The following is a 19,793-nucleotide window of genomic DNA, read 5'->3' as shown; positions in this document are numbered from 1 at the left end:
CATGTTATAGGTGAAGTGTGTTATTTTTTTTATGTTAAAATATTTTCTCTCATCTCAGTTTAATACGCAGAGACAAATTTAAGGCATTTTAGGTTGATTTTATGATTTGTGATTCAGATTCAGCCAAATTCTGGCTGATACACATACATTGATCTTAATGTTCATGTTATGAATGATATAACGGACAAAACCACTAAAATCAGCCCTTTTAAGTGCTACAAATGAATCACAACATTTACTCACAACAGTATGCAAACTGGATATTCATTTTACGATTCACTAAAGATTAAATTTAACTAAATGGTATTCAATTATTAATGTTTTCAAAGATTAATTCAATTTTGATGATGATAACGGTAAAATGTAAAAATTGGGAAAATTAGCTTGCACAGTTAAATATCTAATATGAGCTTATAGATATATATATACACCGTTATCTCCGATAACCCATATAATACCAATATGTCGAAAATCCCTAGTTGATTTTGCCTAAATAGTGTGACAATAGGCGCGTTTCCATTACAAATTTGCGCAAAACTTTTGCGATTTTTTTTTTCTAAATGTCGACAAAAAACTATTTCGAATTGACGGCATTTCCATAAACCTATGCTATGCGACTAAAACTTTTTTTCCTCTAGCGATAAGTAAAATCATTCCAAAAACCATGGCAACGGACATTGGTAGGTTTATGTACTAATCCCAGCCACTGCACTAGCCATTATTATTAATCGAAGGAGATGTATGTGTGTTTTCAAAGCATTAATGGTTAGGAACAACCTTTATTATACTTGTGAGCGGCACATATGAGGTGTTTCTGGGTGTTTCTCCCTCATATCTCCTTCGAGGTCTTGATTGTGGCATTTATTTGAGGTTTAGAATCCATTATTCCTGTAATTCTTTTGTCTTTTATGAATTTAATAAAGAACTCTGTCTCATATTCTGTCCAAACACACCTGTCCATCTACGTCAGGTGACCTGCAAATGCGCAAAAACTGTTTCCATTGCAGTTTTGCGAAATATTTCTTTTTCGGAATGCCTGAAAAACCACCTCATGCGAGCGCAAAAACTTTTTTGCGATAAATGCGAGTTTTTACGAAATTGACGTGTTTCCATTGGGCGTATTTTCGATTTCGATTTGCGCAATTTGAAGGGTAATGGAAACGCGGCTAATGTGGCTCTTTCAGCATTGCTCCGTTGATGATATTTTTTGCAATTCCATTTACTGCAACGGTGAAATTACACACTTAAGCTACTTTGTCATGTGCTGTAAATTACATAAATGATTACAGGGTAATTTTGGACAACCAGGCCTCATTGGGACCATGGGATCTGCAGGCAAACAGGTAAGTTTGATAGTAAACCATCCAATAGCTCTGCCATTAAGAATAGATGATCTGACAATAAATGTCTCTGTTCAGGGTGAGCGTGGAGAACAAGGAGAATTTGGACCCCTCGGGCCTATTGGACAGCCTGTGAGTACCCATTGCAGCATGACTAATGGCTAATGCACAGGCTGGATGTGTCTATATTTTCTCACTAAGGTATATCTTGCAGATAATGAGAGTGTGTTTGTGTTTAGGGAGACAGAGGAGAGCAGGGGCCACTTGGACCAATGGGAAAACCAGGAGCCAGAGTAAGTGTATAATCTGTATAATGACATGGTTGTGATATCAAAGCAAGCATCTGCCATACTTTACTTTCATCATACAAATTACTCAGTAAAAACCTGCAAGTAGAGAGATGGCTGTCCTGAGGTCGCCTTTGTTGCTCAGATTTTGTTCTTTCATGGCTCAGCAAACATGTTCAAGTATGAACCCTGTCTCAGATGTTTCTCCTAAAAAATAAATAAGAAAGAGACATAACGAAAACTATATTAGTGTCCACACCAATGCACAATATTGTTCTGTCTAATCTAAGCATGCTGCAGTTTTAAATGCTCGAGCTCTTCAAAGAAAGATGGATTCCGATCGTTCCTCAGCTGAAGCTTAAAGTGATTCCAACTAAACTTTTGCTTTGTGCCATTATTGATATAGTTGTGGTGTGGACTCTGCTATTCTTTTATATTTAGAATGATTTTTAGAACTATATATTTATTGTTATAGTTATCGTTCTTAGTGTGAATGGGCCTTAAGAGTATAGAGCTTTACAATTAATGTATAGCTCAGATTATGGGCTATTATGCTCCTGGAAAAGTTTAATGAGATATGTTCATATTGAAATCTCTGACTTTTGATTACAGATATATGAGATTATTAGGGATTTTTTATTTCATTTTTAAGCAGGAGACTTCAGAGGTTTCAGACGTCTTGATTTGTTTTCCATTTAAACCGATTGCTGTCTACACTGCAAAAATAACTGATCTTAAAGGTGCACTAACTTTTGCCGCTTTAGTGGTTAATAAAAAAACGGCATGCGTCTTGTGGGAGAACATTTTAGTCGGAGCTACTTCTCTCTGTTTAAGTATATGATGAGTATTTGCTGAGTTAGAATTCGTAAAAATGTTACCGCCAACTGGTGACCGTTTCATATACAGTACACGTACTTGCAAACGCTGATTTTTATTCTCATTTGGCGCTTGGCGAGTGTTCATTTTTGGCCAGTGTAAACACCTATCATAGGCGTACCATAGTTATCCAGGATAAGAAAAATTAAAATTGCTTTGGAAAATTGGTTCATGATGTAGGCCTACTGAGTCATTATATGAATTTTGTAAGTTTTGAACAAAAAAAGTTACATAGTGTAGGCTACTTAAATCATTATTATTTGCCTTTTCCCCCAGTAAACACATTGTAACATCCTAAACAAGTTCATTTTGACTGCAAAGTGCAATTATTATTATTTTTTAAAATCTAACTTTTTCATAGTTTTATTTACACCATTGGAAAATTGTTGTTTATTTTATTTAAGCATAAAATCTACTACATTTTATTAGATTTGTGTTTTAAAAACAGAAAAACTTTTTGTTGCTTGTCAAGTAAATGCATCTTGTTTTAAGGTGGTTTAGAAATTTAGTTACTGGAAAATAAGACAAAAATACTGATTAATAAAATGATTTTGTGCAGTGTTGAACTGCTAACATGAAAGAGATCTCATTTATTATAATTTTTTTTTTGTATGAGCTGCCAGCAATCCCAAAGTTCAAAACAAGTCATAGGCAGCACCACGATTAAATTATTCCATTATCCCTGTGTTCAAAGAAAAAGCAAGTCGGTTTGACATCCACTAAGCTCAACTGCTTTTACTTATTTAGACGGTTTGGTGCGCGGTGAATTCAAAAAAACTTTTCACTAATAGTCTTTTAGGGGAATTCGTATGCTAATTTGAGGGTCAAACCAAGGCAAATATTCATATTTGTGAAAAGCAGACACACTGCTGGTATGAAGGGAAACATCACGCTGTGGCCTGTAGAAGAGAATGGAGTCAGCGGCTTCTCTTTTGAATGGGACCTCACCTCACCTCACTGTTTCCTCACTAAAAAGTCAACAGTCAAACAGTCAAAAGAATGTCTCACAGCAGTGTCTCTCAAAGAGCTCTCTGTTCCCCTGCCATTCCCACGAGCACACACTTATCTATACACACAAACACTCAATGTTTAAACATGAATGTATTATGTGACTAAATTCCAACATTATTAGGAATATTATTATTTTATAATGTAAAAACTTTGAAATGCAGTATTTACAGCCATATATTCAGGATTTACATTTATATATTCAAATTTACAATTATATATTCAGATTTATAGCTGCATATGTATATAATTATCCTGAATACTTAGTTGTTTCTGGTTATATGTTATTTTTATTTTTTTACAGTAGCGCCCATAAGTAATGTAAGTGTCAGAGTTATGGTAAACAACTTGCACAAAGTACTCTTTAAATAGTATGTAATAATAATCCTACCGATGGGCTGTCGATTCATTAAATGACAAGCCGTTTTCCCACAAATGCGGTTTATTCAGCATATAGTGAAGCCTCTCCTCCATTGACATCCATTAAAAAATAGCCTCTGGTCTCCTTCCCTGCGTACCCAACGCTATCTCACGACCAATTCGTACGAATTTGTCCGAGTAAGTAAAAAGTGGCTAATTCGTACGACCTCACTCGTACGAATTTGTACGATTTGTCTAAACCCCAGTGATGGGTTTAGGGGTGGGGTCAGGTATAGGTCACTCGTACGAATTCATACGAATTGTGCAACTCGTAAAACGTACGATTTAGCAAAAATCGTACGAGTGAGGTTGTATGAATTCATAGGAATTAGCCACCTTGTAAAATACGTATGAATTGCTGTGAGATCGGGTTGGCGTACTACAGGATTAGCGGGCGTTAAGCTATATAAAAACTTAACTGGGTTAAGGTATTTATCTGACAAAATTATTTGGCAAAAAACAAAAAGAAGCAAACTACAGTTATAGGTTTTATTTCACTATATCCAAAAAGGAAAATGAATAGAAAAACAAAAAGCTCACCAGAAAAAGCATGCATTGACTACAACATAATCAGCTGTTAATATTTTGTTGGTTCTCTCTTGTTTTTGCATTTTTATAATTTCTTTGTATGACAGCATGTCATAAGATGTTTCATTGCGTTATAACAAATATAACAATTGACTCCAAACACAACTATATCATTTTTTTACTTTTAATAATATTTCAATAAAGGGTGAAGAATGTCAATTTTCCAAGGCAGGACATTTTATGTTGTTGCTACTACAGTATTTATTTATTGATTGTTTGATTAATTTATTACATTAAAATGTACTGAAACTCTCTTGTATATATTTTTAGCTAAACTGACAAACAGACATCCAATTCCCAAAACTGTTCAACCCAAAACAGTGAAGAAATACATTCACAGACCAAATTTATCAGCATTTGCCATTGTGTCCTGGTCTCGCATTTTCTCAGATTGCTTGAGTGCATGCATGAGTGTGTTTTTGTGGGGATGCACTACGTGATTCTGAAGTCTTTTCTCTTTGTTGTCAAAGGTTTTAAACCTTTCCCATCTGTTTGGAAACCCTGCAGCGAGAGAGGAGAGAAATATAAACACATGAGCCAGAATTTCACAGTAAATGCCAGACTCTGACTGCATGCCATCTTACATTGATTGTCGTTTCAGGGTCCGAAAGGTGACTTGGGCTTGCCTGGAATTCCCGGACCGTCGGGCTTGCCAGGAATAAAAGGAGATAGAGTGAGGATCTCACATTTCTCTGAACATCCTGAACAGATTTTTTGAAATCTCAAAATGGTCTCTTTAAATTGCTTTTTCGTCATGATTTTGTTCCCTGGTGAACTGATAAAAACCTGTGGAAAATGTGTTGCAGTCAGGCAGGTTTTCAAGTGATCACTACTTTCAAGTGATTTTTCTTAACGTTTAGTGTGCAATATGCATCAGATTATCAGACAGTGAACCTGAGGCTCAAACTACACAATTCTTAGGTGATCAAACTTAATTCTTAATTCTTAATTAAGGAACAGCAACTTGTACTCGGAGTTTTGCTAAATCAGTCACTATTCTAAAAAGTTATCCACAACTCTTTAAAAAACAGCTTTATATTCACTGTTCTTGTTCAATTAGACAATGAGGGATTCACTTTTTCCAGCCTTTAAGGCATTGCGATTATTATGTGCTCCCACTGGTGTTTTAAAGTTTAAAAGCCTTTGAAAGTACAATGAGGCTTTTGAAAATCTAATTCGTACCTTTTAGACTCAATGATTTCCTTAATGCATTTGGGGAGTGGGGGTGGGGGGGACGTAAGCACCTCACACAGATGTAGGATTTATTGAAAGAGTAAAATGCTGAGCGTACATTATTAAATAACCGTTTTTATAATGAACTCTTCAAACACATGATTTGGGTGAAATATTCATGGGAATGAACTTCTGAATGTGATATTTCACAGGGTGAAGCAGGTGAAGCCGGACCAAAGGGAGAACAGGTAAGAGCGTGATTCACATTATCACCACTGCATCAGATACCTTTAAAACCAAGAAAACTAATGTAAGAAAGGCTGCACTGAAACAATTTTGGTGTGGAAACAAGGATTAACTCAGAAACTGCTGGTTAATTTCACGAATTAGTACAAAGAAATGGCAAGTAGCAATTTTGAAGTAGAAAGACTGAAATGGTATTTTCTTGTAAAACGAATTCCAAAAATCTTTGCTTTATTTACAGCTTTATTATTATTATTTTTAAAATATATGTATTAAACATTATTTATCCACAGAGGTCCTGGTAAAAGGATTTTTACTACGGTTAAGGAGCATTGTCAGGCACCACATCTCTTAAAACGCAGTAAAAACGACAGCATCAAACGGTTCAATGCATCTAAAAATGCATTTTAAATATTTAAAGGCAGCAATAATCATTAAATAATTCCATTTGCTAGTAATAAAAATCACAAAAACAAATCTCTCAAAGTAATTTGGTTTCTGTAGGCTGTGAAATACAGCTCATCCAGTCACATTTTATAACCAAACCTATCCATTCTAGAAGTTTTACAATAACAAAACTTATTCATAGACATCTAAGAAATGTTCTCCTTCACGATGATGTGTTTTATTGCAGGGAGATCAAGGTGCCGAGGGAACGCCGGGAGACAAGGGAGATCTTGTGAGTAGCTCTGAAATACTGAGCTGAAAATAATATGAATGCAGTATACTAATGTACACTGAGATATTTTTAAGATGGTGAACTTTAATTATCTTGCTTTTTATGTACTTAGGGTGATCCTGGCCAACCTGGAGCTAAAGGCGAAGTGAGTTTTTGATCAGTGTTCTTACTGGTAGCACTTAATTTTACAGTCATGTTCCCCGTGTACATACTACGTATTATAGTAATTACAATAAATGGGTAATAACTAGGTACTATCCCTGAACCTACCCTTAACCCATGTAGCTACCTTATATTACCCTGTACTTTCTTAGGTAAGTACACTGTAGGTATACGTACTGTAAAATAAAGTGCAACCGTCTTATTTACGATTATTTTTGACTATTGTGTTATGACTTCAGATATCCTTGAAGCGTTTTCCATGGCTTTATCTCAGCTCTACTGTATGTAGGCCTCAAGATAACACTAAATCATTGTAATGATACATCTATTAATATGTACATACATATCTGGTGTAATTCAGGTTGGTAACCAGGGAGATCCGGGTAATAGAGGGCCGGAAGGTGCCCGTGGGCAGCCTGGCATTGAAGGGCCTCCTGGTAGTGCTGGACCACGTGGCATGCAGGGGAACAGAGGAGCTCCAGGACCTCGTGGCTCCCAGGGACCAGCGGTATGTTTCCAACCTCTCAACGATTATGCTTCATAAGCCAATGCTGTATATAGATGGAAAAAAAGAATGGACATAAAAATATTTATGCCTTTTACCTACGCCATTATCAGTGTTCTGTCATTTTATTAATGCAGTATTCTTGGTAGTTTTCATCCTTTTGTTGCACATGTAAAAACAGTAACACTTTACAATTAGATTTCATTTGTTGACATTAGTTAATCTATTAACTTACATGAACTAACCATGAGCAATACATATGTTACTGTATTTGTTAATATTTGATAATGTTAGTTAATCAAAATACAACTGTTCAGTGTTTGTTTATGTTGGTTCACAGTGCATTAAAGTGTGTTAAATACAATGTTAAATACAACTTTTGAGTTTAATAATGTATTTGTAAATGTTGAAATGAACATTAAATGCTGGAGACGTGCAGTTCATTATTAGTTCATGTTAACTAATGTAGTAAATGAATGTTAACTAATGAAACCTTATTGTAAAGTGTTACCGTAAAAACTAGATTTTGCCCATTATCCTGATTTCGCTTTGCATGTACACTACCATTCATGATTTTGATATGTACAGAGTACCTACGGTCATTGAAAACCTGTAAAAATCATGAAATTGTAATTTTCTAGACCTGTAAGTGTCTATAGTGACTATCATTTGGTTCTGTTATGCTCAAGACAAAGTATATTTAATTGGCGAGTGCAATCTTTATCAAATGAATAATTGTTCATCCTTATCCAGTAATCATAAATGACAGGAAAACTGATAATTCAAAGGCCAAAATGAGTTGAGTGTTGAGTGTTTTGTTGTACACACTCATGTTTGAAAAGGTATTTGAGGAAAAAACGTTAATTCCTATTCCAGTGTTTGTGTTTGTTACTTTCTGATGTAGAGCTAATTAGTGGTCTGAAATGAGATGAAATGATCAGAATACAGTAACAGGATTGTGTGATTTTCTTCCAAACAACTCCTCCTGTGTTCACAGGGTAAAGAACCAAGTGATCAACACATCAGACAAGTGTGCATGCGCGTAATGCAGGGTGAGTCTGGAAGCCGACGTTTTTATCATTCGAAATATTTGTATTTATTTCCTTTTATGCACGAGGAGCCGCACTTTTGCCGTCAGAGCTTCGGAACTCTGCAGGCAGGAGAACAAAACTACTGACCACTAAAGGAAAGAGTGAGATGAAAAGAAAGAAAAATTTGTGTTGTGTTTCAAAGATTCTTTTTGATTCTACTCTGATGAGCAGAGAGTTATCCATCAGTTCTGCCTCTCTCTAAGTCCTCTTGAGCGCACGCCAACGATTCCCTCATGACTTTTTCATTCACATTTCACTGAAAAATTCATTTTCGTTTCAGCTGATCTGCACTTTTGCCTCATAGTGATGAGTTGCCTCCTTCGGCTTGGTTTCCTCCCTGAAAAAGCTCAGTCAAGCATCGTGCCGCATTCATTTTCAGGACGTTTTCCGACTGAAAGTTGAAATTCACTGTACCCTAGCCTCTTTCAATGGCTCAGGGCCCGGGATTGGATTCTTTACATCAGGAATAAATCGGTCTGCCCTTTTATCTCTTCACACAGTGGAAAAGAAAGTTGTAAAAACGGCAGCAATGCTCTTCCTTTGTGCTCAATTTCCCATTGCAAATTGAAAACGTAAAAGAACACCGTTCAAAGGGATAAATGAGGACAAATGAAAGGCGTGAGCTTTAACAGCTTTCTGCAACACAACTTTGAGTGAATATTGAAAGCTGGCAAATGATCTGCTTATTCACATAACAATAGCAGAGCTATAACAGAGTAAAATTAGTCTAGGGTCTATTTACTTCCAGAGGTGCAATACTCACCAAGCCATACTTTTGACACATTCAGCTTTTTATCCAAAGTGACACACAGAAGGTACACATTTTAGCCTGAATTGCTGTGCTGAAGATTTAAAGTGTGAAACAAATGCGGTGCTGGAATGTTAATGGCAGACAGCCAGTATAAACAGCCTCAGTCATTAATTAATGTGCTTTATACTAGGGATAGATGTGTCTATTACTATCGCAAAAACCTCTATAAGTCTTTGTTACGAATCAGTGCTTCGAAAGGCTTATCAGTTATTTTTATTGGTAAAAGTTTTTTACTGATTATACCCTGCCCGGCCAAAACAAAAGTTGCTGTTTGGATTTAAACAGGCAAATACTTAAGAGTCTATTATTGGATCATTATTGCTGTGATTATTATTTTTCTAGCATGTTATATGTTTGGGAACAGTTCTTCTAACCATAATTGATGGAGTGTGTAGCTTTTCACTTCTTAAAGGAATAGTTCACTTAAAAAATGAAAATGATGTCATAATTTACTCCCCCTCAAGTTGTTTCAAACCTTTATGAGTTTCTTTCTTCTGTTGAACACAAAATAAGATAATTTAAAGAATGTTGGTAATCAAACCGTACTGTAGCCATTGACTACTTTGGAAGTCAATGGGTGTCGTCAACTGTCTGGTTACAACATTCTTCAAAATATCTTCTTTTGTGTTCAACATTCAAAATAGTCTCAGAATAATTTATGAATTGTTCCGAGATTGTACAAAGCACATGAATATTTAATGAGGTAAGCACTGAAGCACTTTATGATTGTTTATTTGTTGTTAAACAACTGGTCATAACATTCCAGCATTTCACAGAGTTTTTTAAACCACGGTTAAAAGCGGCTTTGTTATTGTGAATCATTTCTTTAACCATGAGTTAAAAAGACAGTAACTCTAAATGCATGTTATGCATGAATATCAGTCACGTGACCTCTTACGTCATCCACTCTTTTTCCAGTTGACTGCCGCCATCTTGAGTACCTACCGAGTACTGTCTATGGTACTGACAAGCATTAACTAGCTAGCTTGCTACTATTTACAGCTTCGTACGGATACAGTAAATGGCTGCCATGAAAAGAAACGCTACTTTCAAAAAATAATATCGTTAGGGTGTGATCCCTACGCGATACCTGATGCGTACTTCCACCCTCTGTCCGCTGCTACCGAACTACCAATCCTGGCATTCAATGATATTATATGTTGATCCGACTATTTTAAGCTTGTATTAAATGGTCCAGGGGCAGAACTTTTGCCAAGGGTGTCAGAGGTTCTGGGTTCTAATCCGCACTCATATATAGTTTTTTTTTTTTTTCTCATCAAAACCGATTATGTTTATCAGTGGTTGTATATCAGGCAGGGACACGTTTGTGTGCAGTTTGTTTTGTAATTTCAGAGTCTTTCCACATTGAAGCGCGCGTCCGAGTGAAGACTGTGCGCGAGCCACAAACAAACACAGTATCCGCAGCGGCAACGAGCACTTTGATCACTTGATTTCAGAAACAACACATTTCAGCGCTAGATGGCCTCTTATTTAACGAACGGACGAAATGAATGCTCTGCTAGTTAACTGGAGATGTTTTGTTTATTTGTATTGGTATATTCGTGCCGCGAGATGTTTCAAAAGTGGTGGGGACATGTCCCACCCACACAGAGCGTCTTTTTTCGTCCTGAGGTAGCCTGTAAAAGGATATTTTGGGGTCTCCTTTTTTGTTGTTGCACCCCACCGCACAACATATTGACCACATAGCTAGCTAGTTCCTTTGCGACTGACGTGAATCAGGTACTCAAGATGGCGGCAGACAAGTTTTAGAAGTGAGTGACGTCAGTGAGGAGACGTTGGTGACATCATCTGATATTCATCTATAGATCTTATTGTGACCAATGAATTTGTGCGTATGTATTATTATTTAAAAAATTGTCATAATGTCATAACTGGATCTTCTAGGCTAGGCAAGGCAAGGCAAATTATTTTTCTTTTTCTTTTTTATATAGCACATTTCATACACTATGGCAGTTCAAAGTGCTTTACACAGAAAGGAATTAAAATAATCACAAAATAAAAGCAAGGAAAATTAAAACAGTTATAAAAGGAATTAAAAAGATATATGATACAGTTATAAAATTAATTAAAAGAGTAAAAGGATGATACACAGATAAACTCCTCATCAGGCAAGCAAGCAAGTTCTTTGTTATTCGCCCGCAGCACACAAGCTCCAGAAATGACACTCAAAACCAATGTTACTCACGTGGTGTGTGTTTTCAGGTCTCTCCAGCACTGAAAATCTTTTCTAGTATTATTGCAGTCCTAAAGCTCTTGCCTAAATCATAGCTCTTATTTTTCCAGTGATATTCCTCTTAGCTTTTCTCTTTTTGTAATGTCTCTCAGCCATCTCTCTTTCTACACTCTTTCTTCAAATCCCCCTTTTGCTCACTCTCCCTCCTCTCCCATCACGGGTGTATACGCCCCCTACTGCTGATTGGCTACAAGTGTGTTGTGTTGCTCGGTCTGATACAATTTCAACAGTGTTTCTCAGAAATCGCTTACTGCACCTTAAAGTCGTGATATGAAGTTTTTTCCATATTGTGCATATACACTGATGATGGGGGAGGAGAGAGAGTGAGCAAGAGGGAGATTTGAAGAAAGAGTGTGCGGGAAGACCTGAAACCGGTGGCCAAAGTTGCGCTGCTTCTCCTCCATACATGAGTAACATTGGTTTTGCTGTTTCACAGGACCAAGATATGCTGTTGTTGTAATGGTTTGAGTGTCATTGTTTGTCTGGAGATTGTGTGCTGCTGGCTACTAACCACAAACTCTTGCTTGTACTGTACAGTATGTCATTTGTTAATCTTCCTTGTCGTTTGTTCATAATCTTTGCTTTATTTTTCAAAAAGCATTATTTTGCTTGGCTTTAGCTATGATAAAGAGACATCCACTCTTGAATTGCATGTTTGCTCATTTTGGGTTTGTTTGGTTGATTTCAAATATCAACAGTGTTTCTCTGGAATTGCTTACTGCACTTTTAAGCGTAGTGTAAATGAAGGAAATATGTGAAGACAAAGAGCAGGAAGATGGCTCAACCTCATGGAGGCGCCCTAACATTAGTTCTGAAGCACAGTAGACAAATCACAAAGCAGTTACTGTGCATTGTTAGATGACTCTAATTAGCGAGTGCAACTGCAAAATCAATGGAGAAATGAAATAAAAATAAGCTTTGCTAATAGCAGGGGACCATTCACACTCATTAGTGCATTTGGTCTTTGCCATTTCAGGGCAGCTGGCCCAGTTAGCTGCCAGTCTGAGGAGACCAGAGTCTGGTGCGGTCGGACTGCCAGGCAAACCTGGTCCCCCCGGCCCTCCCGGACCCCCAGGTGACAGCGGCTTCCCAGGGCATGCTGGTGTAAGAGGACTCCCGGGACTCAAAGGGCCTCCGGGACTTCTGGGTGTCAAGGGGCCGAAAGGTGAGTTATAATGGGACTGTGAGTTTGGATTGCTTGTTGGTCCTGGAACAAAATATAATGGCATGAACTATAGAAGGGCTTCCCGACTTGATGAAAAGCTAATAATTAAAACGAAATGTGGCTGCAAAATTAATCGAATTAAAACTAAAATGGCAAAAAAGTGTGATTTGATTAAATACATAGTCTGTTGCGCTGCTTGTTTTTAAAAGTGAATCGCGGCACTTTTACACGAATGCAGCTCACTGTTTTTTTTTTGCATCAGAACGCCTCGATTCAGAGTAAATGCTGTTTCTCAACAACTCCATCTCTCTATGTGCGCTATCTATATAAATATTTGATCTGTTTACTTGTATGTGATGTGAACATAACCAACATCAGAGAACCATGAAAATGCGACATTGTGTCATTAAATTATTGAAATTCTTAAAATCTCAGAGCTACTTCAAGTGAATATTTTATATCTAAACTAGAGTATTGTATGTAAAGCCATGGTCATGAGAGTATAATTGTTATAGTAGTATTGAATAGTGTTTGTGTGTGTGTTACAGGTGAGATGGGAGACAGAGGGGACAGGGGACCTACACTTCGGGGACCCAAAGGCATGCCGGGACCTCCTGGATTACCAGGTCAGTTCTGACTGGGTCTCATATCCTACTTCCTCTTGTCAAAGAAAATCATGGTATTAATGCATAAATGTGAGAGGTTTTAATGAATACCGCCTGCAAACCAATTCAATCTGAAACAACTCAATTCATTTCTAAAATGAACCTGGAGATATATTTAGCTCCATCCTGGTAATAGACTTTTGAAAGCAAAGTTAAATTGGTGTTAAATGAAGCTGTCAGACGTCCGATGAATTGGAGGTATATGAAGCCTTCTGTTGTTGCTGTATGTGTGTCACTGACACTTACTGTCAGTCCAATGAAGCTGTCTGTTTAAATGGGATTTCTTATGCAGTCATTACCTAGTAGTCTAATTGAAACGGACAGATCGGCTGCGGTGCCATGTGCTGATGCCAATTTTTAAATTTTCATGCATTTCATTCAGTTTAAGATATTTTATCACCCAAAACATACAAATTCTACCATTTACTCACCCTTAAGTGTTCATCCATTTAACGTGAGCAGGTGAAGAATATTGCAGATGGACACACACTGAAAAAAACAAACAAGGGTAGTTAATATGTAAAGTAAAAACACCAAAATATTGTCTATTTGACGTCTCCAATTCTCACTCAAGTTGGTGTATTCTGAATATGCGGAAATGCAAATGAGATTAACTTTACCGCGCTTTGGCTTTTTGAATCTAAATGAAGAGTTTTATTGGGAAATGTAGTGGTAAATGAAGATGACTGACCTGTTTCTGTGTTGCAGGTGAACCTGGAAAACCGGGATACGGTCAGGACGGGCGTGATGGAGAAAGGGGTCTACCTGGTTCCCCCGGTCAGTCGGGCGTTCCTGGACCTCCCGGTTCAGCCGGACCACCCGGTTACTGCGATCCTTCGGCCTGTAATCTTAGCCCAGGCGCCGCACACCAGTCTCTCAAAGACTCTAGCATGAAGGGGCCGGACAGAAACTAAAAAAACCTTCAGGACATTCGGAGAGACTCCTTTACAGCTCTGCGAAGAGCACAAAACATTATCGCCCGTCGCAGATAGTTTTACTACCGCGCTACAGCTGCGATGACTAAAACACTTTACCAACTTCCCGTGTCCAGAGACACTTTATAAGACACTTTTTATTGTTTACCTGGTGCAAATGAACTTTCACAGAACTTATTGGTCATCTAATGTTCTCCTGAAAGCCATTTACAGTAGACTTTAGACTTTTTTTTTTTTTTTCAGCTAATGTCAATGTGGCCTTCAGACCTGAGGCCTTTTTCATTTCTTTGTGGCAAAGATAAACCTGGCAGAAATATTGATGGTGCTCGAAGTTCATAACAGAAACGGCTGCCGGAGACCTGCTGTCAGAAACAAAAAGAGAGAAGATGTATTCAATGTATTCTGTACATCTATGTAAATGATTGTGGTTTTGTACGAAATTCACTCCCCCTGCTAAAAAAACCCCCATCAGTGTGATTAATTGTTCCAGGATTGTAGGCGGGAATGTGATGCATTTGACAAACACACGAGAAATGCAGATATGTCATTTCATGGTATTTCTATTTATTTTACATAGGTGTTTGATGACGATGAAGTTTGTACAGAGATCCAAGGGAGACACATTTGAATAAATTTGAATGTTTTTATATGAATTCAAAATAAATGTAGGTCTCAAACATTCTCATGCTTCTTCCCCACCCGATGCTTCTTAGTTGAACAGCCCCGACTGCACTCGTCACAGCTTTTACCACACTCGTTTTTCACTTAAATAACTCATTACATGCCAGTGCAAATGTTGGCACAAACACATTCAGATTGCTCTTTTAGTGTAGATGCTAATTTGGAAATGCTGGCAAACTGAACTCAGCAATTATTCAGTAACAGAATCGAACAAAGGATTGCAAAAATGTTGTTCACTTCAATTGAAACTTTGAACATGAGATGCAGACTTGATAATGGTTATGCATTAAGTGAATGCATGTTTATTAAATCAATTATTTAGATGTTAATTAAAATGAGAAATTTCCTTAATATATAAAGTGGCATCAAAAAGCATTTGGACACTTAAGACAGGCCGCTGGCGCATTAAAAACCAAAAACTTTTTACAAAAATTCTGCCATCATTTACTCACCCTCAAGTTGTTCCAAACCTGTATGAATTTCTTTCTTCTGCTGAACACAAAGGAAGATAATTTGAAGAATGTCGGTAACCAAACAGTTGGACCCCATTGACTTCAGTAAGAAAAAAAAGTCAATGGGGTCCATCAACTGTTAGTGTCAGGTTACCGACATTCTTCAAAATATCTTTCTTTGTGTTCAGCAGAAGAAAGAAATTCATACAGGTTTGGAACAACTTGAGGGTGAGTAAATGATGACAGAATTGTGAACTATTCCTTTAAGTTTGGAACAATAATAATTAAGTCTCCAAATTCTTTTTTAATTCCACTGTACATAAGCATATCTCATGCACTCAACATTCCAAACGACAACAATATGAGTGGAATGCTGAAAGTCTGAGCATCCTGAAAACACCAAGCGAAGGATAAAACTGCAAACAATATAGCAAATCCTTGTATAGCACATTACCCACAGAAAATATTAAAGGTATTGCAATATGACATTAAGTCACACAAGTATGAGAAACAACCAATAAAGTTAAATTATTATTAACAAATATTATACATGACACCACAAAAAAATTACAATACATTTCTAACTGAACTTATAATGAACCAAACGTGTTAGTACATTCATAGTTTAATATATAACAGTCTGCAAAGGCAAGTTACCTTCTGCCTACCATTTGAAATGAACTGAACTTTTTATCCCTCATACAGTATAGTGTTTAATTAAATTTGACACTGAAAATTTTCAGAAAAAAACAGTTGCATATTAAGAGATACGCAAGACACTACTGTTTCACAATGAATGTTAAATTAAGTACATTTATTAAAACAATGTACAATTATATAAATATGCAAACCAAATGCATCAACAAGACCAAGCACAAAAAATCTGACCAAAATGCGCATTCATTCTATTGAGAACAGAACCATGTTATATCTTCCAGATATTGAGTTGGTGATGCAGTGCATATCAGGTAGATGTGGTGTTTTGTCTTAAGACTGTCCTTCAAGTAAGTCCACAAAAAATATTGTATTCATGCTACATGTCATCAATTTCTTTACAGCCCATTTCTGTTAAACTAAACATCTGTGGGTTGACTGAAAAACAATGCAAATATGTTTTTATGATAAATAAAACTGACAAAACAACTTTACTATTAAAGGTAAATGTGAATTCTGAGATGCTTACTTGGAAGGATTTCAGACAAGCAGTTCACTGATCTCTAACAAAAAGAGCCTTATGACCTGATCCATCAATATTTGAACTCTCAGCAGAGGTAATCTGGTACATTACATTTATATATAAAAAAGCATACACTTAAAACAGTAAAACAGCAAAAACCTAATAAGGGTTTGCTTTGTCAAACGTAATCTTAGGTGCAAAGAAAGAAAGATGTAATGGAGGACTAGGAAGAGTAAGATGGAACGGGAAAAAAGCAGCACAAACACAGCAAAAGCAGAACGTCACGAAACTGTCATCCACCCGCATGACTCCAGTATACTTTCATCTTCTGAACAGAAGCAGATGTGCAGATGTGTGAAGTCAAAAGATTCAGTGACAGAGCATGTGAGCGGAGCGCTATGTAATAAGATTCCGCTCACTCAACCCAGAAATCCCTTACTGACATGCTGGTTTGAGGATACGTGAAATAGGTCTGAGGTTAATGAGTTCAAATATTGTTTTAATGAAGCTTATACATAAATGAACGCAGAGTAGTTAAGAAAAAATGAGAAGAAATTGAAAGGGAGAGTGGAGAAACTGAGTTGGCAAAGATTCATTTTGTGATATACTAACAGCGAAGTTCTTTTTCGTTCATTGTTTAGGGGTAAAAAACAAAACAAATGCCTTCGAAACCGTTAGCGAACATCCCTTTTTTCCGCCACGGAATAAAAAAAAAATTTTTCACATCAACGAGAAATAACGTTAATATCGTGAGATCTCACCCCTAATGTTTATATTCATCTAAACACTGCTCACGCTTGAATATAAAATATAAAAGGTTATGCTGACTTTTTTCTCGCAATGGCGAGTTTACATCAGATTTACAATTCATTACATGTGTACATGTATTCGTTTGTGTACATTACAATTGGAGTTTATATCTTGCAATTCTGACGTTATAACTCGCAACTGCAAATTTATATCTCGCAATTCTTAGAAAGAAGGCAGAATTGCGAGATATAAATTTGCAGTTGCGAGTTATAACGTCAGAATTGCAAGATATAAACTCCAATTGACTTTCTTGCAATTGCGAGTTTAAATCTTGCAATTTTGACTTCTTTTCTCAGAATTGTGAGATTTAAACTCTCTATTGTGTTGTAAACTCGCAATTGTGAGAAAACCCCCCGCAATTGCGAGTTACAAAATCAGAATTGCAAAATATAAACTCGTAATTGACTTTTTAATTGATACCTTGCAATTCTCTTTTGCAACTTTTTTTCTCCCAATTCTGACTTCTTTTCTCAGAATTGTGAGATTTAAACTCTCACTTTAAATCTGTCATAAAGTCAATAAAAAATTGTGAGAAAACAAAACAAAAACTCACAATGACCTTTTTTTATTTTTTATTCCGTGGCGGAAACGAGCTTCCACACAAACGTGAGCGGTGTTTAGATGAATATGTAAATATTGGAGGTGTGACGAGATCTCGCGATATTAACGTGACAATATTTCTCGTCAAGGTGAAAAGCTGTCTCACGAATGCTGGAGTTGTGTTTGTGGCAAAAACTTTTACGGTGCTCGCATTATATTTTCTTTCTGTACATAATAAAACGTAATTTTGTGGCAAAAAACATGGAAATAATTTGTCGTTTTTAACCTACTGTTTACTATATTTATTTGCTCGGTCAGTGTCACTGTGGGTTTTGGTTCTTTTGCTGTTGTAGTCTGTAAGTACCTTTGAAATAACTGAAAGCATTTGGCGGAGTGATATGGAACTGTAATGCGGTCAAGACCTGCCTGGAACTACTTTAGCAGTGTGTTTCCCTGAAAATAATTGCACACCCACGTTCGTCAACCAATCAGATTCAAGCATTCAACAGTCCTGTAGTATAAACCTTATGTAGCTCCGCCCCTTTTCAGCGTTGCTCTCGTCGTGTTATGACTTCTTCTGGTTAGTATTTCCACAGCATGAAGGTAAGATCTTACGGATTTATGAAAGAACTGCTCGATTTACAAACCTTCCCGGTCTAATGACATTTGTTATGACATCTGATTCAAACATTACAATGCTCATGATAACAGTCATTAACTCTACAATAAGTAAATCCACTTCACTAGCTAATTACTTTTCCACAGCAATGTCATAGAAATATACCAGAGCTACCGTAAAAATTTTAAAAAACAAAATTCTGCGCGCTTGTCGGTGCGGGATTCGTTTCCATGTCGGGCGTTTGCTTGGGCCGGGAACAATTGAGCAGAATGTTGCTCAACGCTCACATGCTCTGTTCAATGACTCTACTGCGCCTTCAGTTTTCTTACCTTACTGATTCTGGATCACCATATTAATGATATCTATCAAATAAATAAATAATTCACCCTGGACTACAATCCTTGCAAAATTATACAACTAAATTACACAGAAACACGGTTAAGACACATTGCTGCCCATGAAAAGAAAAATGTACAAAGTTTGATGTCAAAATGTTTGCCATATGTTAAACTGTGAACATGAAATTGACAAATATGTCTCATAAAAATATTCAAGTAACATGGAAGGACGCTTTCCATACAAAGCAAAAGAAATGAGAGATAAATAAATTCAAATGCAAAGATACATATATTTAAAAGCACTCCACATCTTTTCTTTGGAAAATAACAAACCGAGTTCAGAACAAAATATACATACAACACCGGTATAAGGGTGTTTAAACGGTCAGAAAAAAAAAAGGAACAGCGCTTATTTCCCTGTAAACAATTAAAGCATATCAATGTCATGAGCAGTTTTCACCTCACCAGCACTGGCCAACACAGAGAGATCACTAGTATTATTTCTCTAATCTCTTATCTTTGCTGTGTTTGGTCAAAAATGAAAGAAAGAAAAGAACATAAAAGCCTGATGCCACATTGAAGGTCTGGGATTCAAAATCTAATTTAAACATGGAAATAAAAAAATAAAAAAAATAACAAAGATAAAATGAACAAGAAATTATATTCTGTCTGTGTTCATTTTCCGATTTAAATAATTTTTTTAATACATTTATTTATGATTTTTAAATAAAATAATAAATAAATACTACAAAATAATAAACGGATATATAAAAAATACTTATTTGTATATTAAAGGATTAGTTCACCCCAAAATGAAAATTTCCTAATAATTTACTCACCCCAATGCCATCCAAGATATCCATGTCTTTCTTTCCTCAGTGGGAGAGAAATTATGTTTTTTGAGGAAAACATTTCTGGATTTTTCTTCTAACAATGGACTTCATTGGTTACCATCGTTTTTAAGTCCAAATCAA

General features: G+C 36.4%; 1 protein-coding gene across 1 annotated transcript in view; it reads left to right on the top strand.

Moving 5' to 3' along the window:
• col9a1b (collagen, type IX, alpha 1b) overlaps window positions 1-19,659 on the top strand; it is a 28,364-nt gene extending 8,705 nt beyond the window's left edge. The window contains exons 21-32 of the mRNA XM_084391398.1: window positions 1,290-1,343; window positions 1,419-1,472; window positions 1,580-1,633; window positions 5,121-5,192; window positions 5,905-5,940; window positions 6,570-6,614; window positions 6,727-6,759; window positions 7,138-7,284; window positions 8,279-8,333; window positions 12,414-12,602; window positions 13,151-13,228; window positions 13,976-19,659. Of these exons, the coding sequence (XP_084247524.1) occupies window positions 1,290-1,343; window positions 1,419-1,472; window positions 1,580-1,633; window positions 5,121-5,192; window positions 5,905-5,940; window positions 6,570-6,614; window positions 6,727-6,759; window positions 7,138-7,284; window positions 8,279-8,333; window positions 12,414-12,602; window positions 13,151-13,228; window positions 13,976-14,181 (1,023 nt within the window). The 3' untranslated portion in view covers window positions 14,182-19,659. The remainder of the gene's footprint in view (window positions 1-1,289; window positions 1,344-1,418; window positions 1,473-1,579; window positions 1,634-5,120; window positions 5,193-5,904; window positions 5,941-6,569; window positions 6,615-6,726; window positions 6,760-7,137; window positions 7,285-8,278; window positions 8,334-12,413; window positions 12,603-13,150; window positions 13,229-13,975) is intronic.
• Window positions 19,660-19,793: the final 134 nt, after the last annotated feature.

Source organism: Rutilus rutilus, assembly GCF_951802725.1.
Source record: "Rutilus rutilus genome assembly, chromosome: 20".
Lineage (NCBI taxonomy): Eukaryota > Metazoa > Chordata > Actinopteri > Cypriniformes > Leuciscidae > Rutilus > Rutilus rutilus.
The sequence above is the reverse complement of the archived record's forward strand: the minus strand, read 5'-3'. Positions and strand labels throughout refer to the sequence as shown.